At 44.3% G+C, this 8087-nt stretch overlaps 1 protein-coding gene across 1 annotated transcript; it reads left to right on the top strand.

The window, feature by feature from the left end:
• The first annotated feature begins 202 nt into the window (after positions 1–202).
• Positions 203–7230, top strand: PISD (phosphatidylserine decarboxylase). Its single transcript, XM_010022324.1, has 7 exons — positions 203–409; positions 2671–2836; positions 4711–4947; positions 5071–5209; positions 5639–5785; positions 6253–6413; positions 6723–7230. Exons 1-7 carry the CDS (start codon positions 360–362, stop codon positions 6945–6947), a joined length of 1125 nt encoding a protein of 374 aa, XP_010020626.1. The 5' UTR covers positions 203–359; the 3' UTR covers positions 6948–7230.
• The last annotated feature ends 857 nt before the right edge of the window (positions 7231–8087 follow it).

The following is an 8087-nucleotide window of genomic DNA, read 5'->3' as shown; positions in this document are numbered from 1 at the left end:
CTGTGGTGCATCGCTGCCCAGCAGCCTGGGACTGCAGGGTGGGCTTTGGAGACTTCAGTTTCAATGGCAACCCCGACTAGCAAGGAGCAAGGACTGCTTATACGGACAGCTCGTTTTTATCTTGTGCAGAGTCGGCTTTGTAGTGGGATGTTGAAATATGACACAATGCCTATTTGTTTGCAATAGCTGCAACCCTCGTAGCAGAGATTCAAGTGGGAAACAGAGGGGGAAGCCAGAGACAAACCAGCGGGGGAATTGGGAACTGTGACACCGTGGCCTCTCTCCTGTGCCGGAGCAAGCAAAGGGAAGAGAGGTAGAGGAAAAAAGACTGAGCCTTGCAACCAGCCGTCACCCTGACGATGTGTCAGTCAAACAGCCTGCAGGGACCAGATCTGCACACAGGGAAATGGTGAGATGCTATAAAGCTTTATCTAACCCTCCACCCTCTTGCTACAACCTCCACAAAGTTAAAATTCATGTCCGGAGGCTGCGTTCAGGGAACGGCGGCAGCAGCAGCTGTGCCGGGGACCAGCACCCACAACTGGAGAGTCCAGGCCTGGCTGGCTCTGCTGGGGGTACACCAAATAGGAGAACTCGCTTCAGGTACTGTGCAGTATTTTCTGCTTTGCAGGAATGGTGACTGAAAGGAGAAAGGAGGGAGGGAGGTTGGGAGGGCTTCTGGGCAGAAGGAGCCACAGCCATCTGCAAAGCTTTTGTTTGGCCTAATTACTATAAAGCTCCTTATGCATTGAATTGGCAGAGAAGGGCATGCTGTTATATGACAAGGGGAATGGAGGAGGCTTTCATTCCATTCCTTTCTACTCTCGATTGCTAGGAGAATGGAAAAAATAGGGAAGGACTGCTCTGAAACCAGGCCAAGGCAGTGAGAAGCCCGAGGGCTTGAGCGAGCTGCCAGGATGCAGCTCTGCAGGGATTGGTCCATGAGCGACTGCAGTGAAGGGGGGGAGAGCAGCGGGAGGGGGAGCGGGACCTCCAGTGGCAACCCAGCCCTGGCAGTGCAACCCAGCCTGCCAGCCCTCCAGCACACCATAGGCTGGTGGGTGGCAAGGATGGGAGGAAGAATGTGAAGTGTCCCTTCCTATTACCGTGTAGAGTCAGTCCCACCTCCTGCCGAGAGGAAAGCGCCTTTGCCTCTGCTGAGGCAGCACTTCATCTCCTCAGGGTTTTTCCCGCCCCCCTTGCATTGTGATGCACAGATCACTGTTTGCTTTTTATTAATTAATTCTTGGAAGGAAAAAAGCTGTGGTCACTGCAGAAAAAGTCTGAACCAAAAGCACTTTGCATCCCAAAGGGGTGACAGTTGTACCTGTCTGCATGGAATTTTAATTCTGATGCAAGTTCTGAAACCAAAGTGTTGGCAAGAAAATTTTCTTTTGGTTTCCTTGTTTCTTTCCATCTTGGAAAGACATACACAGTATTTTGTAGTTCATCCTTTGTATCATATAATCCAATGAGAGAGCTGTTCAGAGCATCCAGAGCATACCGCTTCCAGTTTGGGTGCGCACATAGCGGTATCCCAGTTGCAGGCATGCTGCCTTCAGCAGCGTGGGGAGGACAGTCTGTTAGCCAGGACTGAAGTCAGTGCCCAGAAGATTTGAATATTTTGCCCTCAGATAGGCAGACTTCAGTTTGATAATGTGACCTTGGAAATGCCGGTGGCTTCTTCATGAGTAAAAGCCAAAGAATAAATGGGGATGCAAAGGGTCTCTCACCCAGACCTCCTGCAGGGATCTGAACTGAGGCTCACAGTGCCTAGTAAGTTGGGCAGCTTTTACCTCAGAGAGTTACAAGTTCAACTTCTCCCCATGAGCCTTTCTGCAAAATCAGTTTCCTCTCAGCCAGGACAACCACATGACAAAAAGTCGCAGATGCAGTTGGTTATGGGGCAGAGGAGTTGGTTACTGGCCTATGGAGACTGGACTCTTGCAGCACGGGAAGTACTGGCTTTGTGCACATGTTCTCTATTCAGAATTAGGGTACCCAGTGAAGGTTTTAAGACCTGGAAGGATGACTTTTGGAATCACTCATTTGTAAATTGTATTAACTTAGGAGTGCCACTCCTGTTATCTCTCAAGTAGGTGCTTGTTTCCCAAAGTTAGAGAATGACCAACAGGTCTGTGTAAATTTAAGTGTGACTTGAGGCACAGTCTAGACAAGATGCCTTCAACACTCTGAGGGATTACTTTTAGGTTTCAAGGTTTTCTCATCCAGAGTATCTGTTCTTTCTGCAGATTTGTCCTTCAATAAGAGTTCTTACTAAAGTCCCAGCTATCATGTTATGTTGTTAGTTGGGTGAACCAGCTGTGGCTTTGTTTTCAAGTGCCACCTGCAAGTGATACTGCATTTAAATTTTGAGGGTGTCATTCATAAAATGTGACCTGTGAGAGTGAACACCATTTTTTTGGACAGAGGATTCTTCTGGTTTTTGTTGTTTTGTGGGGGTTTTTGGGGTTTGGTTTTTTTTTTTTTTTTAGATAAACTGGTTTTCTGTTTTGGGAAGGGGAAGAACTAATAGAAATAGAGGAGTAAAGACTTGCAGAATCGATGTTTAAGTAAAGATTAGCAGGAACAAATCATCTCCAGCTATCAGAAGCTGGTGGTTCTGAAGCTGTGATGGCTGACCCTCATGTTGTGTATGTAATCTTGCAGGTTGCAATTCCCCCAGCTGGCCCTGAGGCGGAGGTTGGGCCAGCTGAGCTGTATGTCTAGGCCTGCTCTGAAACTGCGTTCTTGGCCTCTGACTATTCTCTATTATCTTCTGCCTTTCGGTGCTCTTAAGCCCTTGACCAGAGTGGGATGGAGGCCTGTGAGCAGGGTAAGTGTGAGCAGGTCTCTTGCGCTTCGTGTACGTTGGCTGTTTTATCCTGGAGGGAGCTGGCAGCAGCAGGGCAGAGATCCCTAACACAGGACGGCCTGGTGATCACAATATGAAAGCAGACAGATGCAATTCATGGTTCCCTTCAGCTTTTTCTCTTCTTGTTGTGATGTCCAATTGCTTCACAGACAAGGGATTTTTTTAACAGTTTGTGTTCTACCCAGGAAAATCAGCAACTTCTGAATTAATGCAGTCATCTCAAAGTTTTTGGGCTAGGGTAAGGCAGACTAAACCTCCTCCAGTTGCCATGCCTGGCCACACTGAAATGGTCTCTTGCTTTCTGTCATTTTTGCTCAAAGACTGTTTGTTCCTCAAGTTCTTGAAGCATTTTTAATCCAGCCTGGCCAGCTGATATGCATATCTCTGCTCTGACATTGTTGAAAGCAGGGTGCAGGATGCCTTGCACTTGGTTATTCATGTAATTTCAGAATGCAAAAACTACACAAATATTTTGATTCAAAACTGCCATTCTTAAGATTATTTCACTGAGCAGCTGTTCTGTTTGATGCCATCATCTTGAAAACCAGGCACTTTTGGAGAGAAGGGGCTCCTAGGAAATACAGCTTCTGACAGTTTTTGTGATTTTACAGTTGTAGCTGCATATTCTCAGTATTTGTGCTAAAGTGAGCAAAAGTGATTTTAGAAATTAAAACTGTACAAGATGTGTCATAAAATGGCAGAACATTTTTTTCTTCAGTACTTCAGCTTATAAAACCTAAGGTACTGTTCATTTATAAGGTTTTATCTGAAGTAAGATTGGGCTGGTGTTTTCCTGGTGCAATATCACTGTATGTGATGCAGGATGGTGCTTTGTGATTGGAATCTTACTTTGCTGTATTTGATACGATGGACATGCTCTTGGCCAGTGTGTGCTTCTGTCTGTTTATGGCTGTATTTTGTAAGACTTAATTATGAAGGATACGATTAATATTGAGAATAAATTATGCCTCTTGCTAAGAAAAAAACCCTACAACTTCTAGTCATGTAGCTGAGCTGGTCCGTTCCAAAGAAATCGTACTGGGTTGAGCAGATCACTACTTCTGTTGCAAAAGTAGCTTTGGAGGGTTCAGTTCCCTTGGTCCACACAGCCCCATATCATATCATGGTCATGTGAGGAGCTTGGCTGATAACCACAAACCCCAGAGGAGTTATCTGCTGGAATTACCAACAGGAAGACACTGTCATCACTCTGGTTACATCAGCAGCATAGATATACCTCTTATCCACACAGTTTCATTTTGTTGCTTACTGAAACATGCTTTTGTGTAAGTCCAAAGGGTATTTCTAGAGGAATAAAGGCACTTCATACTCTTGCAGTTAGCAACTCCCATTGTTACAAGAGAAGGGGTAATGCTGGCGTAAGTTTATACCGGTGTAGCTGAACCCACATGGGTGTGTTTCTTTGACTGTACTAGTATCATTAGAGCAGTACAATACTGGGATGTGGAAAACACCCTTCTGATGAGTCTTCTACTAGCACATGTGAAATGTGTCTGTTTTAATGTAAGCCTCACATTGGGCAGTTTCCAGTAACTTGTATGTGGAGCTTCAGCCTGCAGGGGTGTGGAGATTCTGGCTTCAGTATAAGGTTGTAAGTTTGACCTTGTCCCTCATCTGCCCTCATCAGAACAGAGGGAGTGCAGATGAAGTGCAGTGCTAACTTCTTGCTGACTTAAAGGCTGTGTGTGGTGTAACCAACTGAATTCAAGGGAGTGGCTGGTTAAAACAGTTTGATCCTTTCTGTTTTCTGGGGGGAAGCCAGAGAAAGCTGTGAGTGAGCAGGACAGAATGACGTGCTGGGATTCTTTCTTTAGGTTGCTCTGTACAAATCGGTTCCGACTCGCCTGCTCTCGCGAGCCTGGGGTCGCCTGAACCAGGTGGAGCTGCCGACATGGCTCCGGAAGCCTGTTTACAGCCTGTACATCTGGACGTTTGGAGTGAACATGAAGGAGGCAGCTGTTGAAGACCTGCATCACTACAGAAACCTCAGCGAGTTCTTCCGCAGGAAGCTGAAGCCGCAAGTGCGGCCGGTCTGCTGCGTGCACAGTGTGGTGAGTAAAAGGAAATGAAGGCTTCACACCACCAGCTTCCCCTCACCCCCAAAGAAACGTGTCTGCTTTATGAGGAATAAATGAATTCCTAATGTGTTTCCTTTTTTTCCCTCTTTGCTGTAGATCAGTCCCTCTGATGGAAAGATTCTTAATTTTGGACAAGTGAAAAACTGTGAAGTGGAGCAAGTAAAAGGGGTTACTTATTCTCTGGAATCTTTCTTGGGACCTCGCATCTCTACAGAGGAACTGCATTTTAGCCAGGGTGAGTTCTGCATCAGTTCTGCATTTATTCTGCTCTGCCTTTTCAGTGTTCTCAGATCATGAGAAAAGAGATTACTCTCTCTCTCTTTCTCTCTCTCTCTCTCTCTCTCTCGTTGTTGGCAGCAAAAGCAGGTCTGATTTTTGTTTTATTTGGGGATAAACATGTCACTGTTTTAGTGTTTTTCTGTCTTGTCAGTGACTTTAGAGTGTCTTGCCTCATCCATAGGATCTAATTTTGTTGTAAGGGGGAAGAAAACACTTTGAAATATTGGATTCCTGGACAAAAGTGTATCTTTTGTAATCTCAACAATACAAGTGGACTGCATTCAGTCCTCTGCTATTAGCACTGATTCTAAGGCAGACTGCTTGGCTGTCTATGATAGGTAACTGTGAAGAGTAGCTTTAACCTCTTTCTTTCCATTCTTTGCAGCCCCACCTGGTAACTCTTTTCAGCAACAGCTGGTCACAAAGGAGGGGAATGAGCTCTACCACTGTGTAATTTACCTTGCACCGGGGGATTATCACTGCTTCCACTCCCCCACTGACTGGAGAGTGTCACACCGGCGCCATTTCCCAGGTGGGTCTTTGCTCCTAGAAGATGAGCACAGGGCAGCTATGGAGGGAAAACCTGATACAGGCCACTGCTGAAGGAGACACACCAGTGGAGCAGTTGTACAGTCACATGATAGACAATGGTCACAAACGGTAATGAGTTTTATAGTAGTATAGTTTGTCAGATCAAATCACATATAAATGGTGAAAATGGTAATACTGTATTCCAGCTGTTCTAGTTCTTTGAAATAAGTGTTGATGCATGCTGACCTGACTTGTTCCTAATCACAGTTTGTTCAGTTTGTACCTGAAATACAGATAGCTCTGCAGAGCAGACCAGAGAGTAGCCTAAAATGTGTTCACTTCCTGTGCTTGGCAAACAGTTCCTGTGCTACTAAACAGTTATGTTACTGTTATACTGAAAATATCATTTGGATAGCATTGCAATACTGCTACAAACCAGACACCTTGAGTGTTTTCTAACTATTGCAGGCTCTCTGATGTCTGTGAATCCTGGAGTTGCTCGCTGGATCAAGGAGCTGTTCTGCCACAATGAACGGGTTGTCCTTACAGGTGACTGGAAACATGGCTTCTTCTCTTTAACAGCTGTAGGAGCAACAAATGTGGGCTCTATTCGCATCTACTTTGACCAGGTGAGCAAGACAGTGGTAGGCAGCTTTCTGCTTTTGACAATGGTTGAGGTTGGTATAGTATAATAAAACAAAATTGCAAGAAACATTTAGATCTTATTACTCTGAAATTAAGGTATTTCACAGTAGAGCTGTTCTAAGACTGATTTAAAGGGAGTCATCTCCAGTATAGACATCTGTTTTTTAAATATTCCTACTGCACTTCTGAATTGTAAGTAAGTTCCTGAATTAAATGCCTGGATATCCACAGCTGTGCTAATGAATACAGAGTACTGAAATACTCAAGTACCTTTTTCTTCTTTCTCTGTACAGGACTTGCATACCAACAGTCCATCTTACTCTAAAGGTTCCTACAATGACTTCAGCTTCATATCAAACAACAACAAGGAAGGGATCCCCATGAGGAAAGGAGAACATTTAGGGGAATTTAACTTAGGGTCTACAATTGTACTTATCTTTGAGGCACCCAAAGACTTCAAATTCCACCTCAAAGCTGGACAGAAAATCCGCTTTGGAGAAGCACTGGGCTCTCTATAGCAACTCTCAGCAAGGTGGTTTTCTACACAAAGGGACTCTTATCACACCACTGAGTGTTTCATTTAACAAGTATGTATCACTCAGCAGGACCTGGGTGAGGAAAACTGAAGAATGTCATTGCTATGTTAAACTTGAGAGCATTTGATCTACACTGACATGCTGCTGAATGCAGACAGGGAATTGAATGACCAGAAATGTATCAGGTACAGCTGCTTTTAAAGATGTTGGCATGGAGGTTTCATGGAGGAGCCACCCTGGGCCTGTAGTCTTTCATGTTCTCCCCTCAACGTGCCACAGGATAATTAGGTTCTTAAAACCCTTTTAAGCCCTCCAAGGCTGTGCAGGTGCAATGGGGAAGGGTAGAGATTAGCTGTATTTAAAGGGACAGTGACAGGCTGAGTCAGACCTTGTACCTGCAGTGTCTGTTTTTCAGACTTGAAAGAATGTGTTCTCATATTTATTTTATTCCAAGACACTCTGAAGAAGCGTTTGACTAAAGGCAGCTGTGAATGCAGACAGCCAAATAGTTTAAGGGGCTAGTATGGATTCACAGTTCTGACATGCAAAATGTACAGACAGCATCACTACAATAAATCACACTCATCCAGGTTTTCTACTGTTAGACAATTTTATTTTTTACCTGACATTGTCCCTTTAAAAATGGACTTTGCACTGTATTTTAAACCTGAAAACACTGTGTCTGCATTCCATGTGATGAAACTGGTCATCTTGGGATTTTCTTTAAAAAAGTAAGAGTGGACAAAGCTGTGTGTCCTCTTCCTAATCCATGCTTCTATATTTCTGTCCCAGGCCTTAAAGATTTTGTTTGTATGAGAAGCAGTATGGATTAAGGTGTTAGAAGACAGAGAATATTTTTCTTGTGTGGTGCAATAAGATAGCAGCCAAAATGTTTTTACTTCCTGCTGTGTATCTTCACTGTTGCTTTGTCACTAAATTGTTCAAGAATTAATTTCTGTATTTAGTGAACAGTTTCAGATACTTCAGGACCAATTTTTATTGCACCAAGTGAAGTACCCTATGCACTGGCTGTGTATAAAGATAATAGGAATCTTTGAAACAATCCCAAGTTGCCTCCCAGGTGCCAACCTGGCCATCCTATAATGGACTGGCAACAATTTC

The sequence above is a fragment of the Nestor notabilis genome, unplaced genomic scaffold (genome assembly GCF_000696875.1).
Source record: "Nestor notabilis isolate BGI_N333 unplaced genomic scaffold, ASM69687v1 scaffold15699, whole genome shotgun sequence".
Lineage (NCBI taxonomy): Eukaryota > Metazoa > Chordata > Aves > Psittaciformes > Psittacidae > Nestor > Nestor notabilis.
The sequence above is the reverse complement of the archived record's forward strand: the minus strand, read 5'-3'. Positions and strand labels throughout refer to the sequence as shown.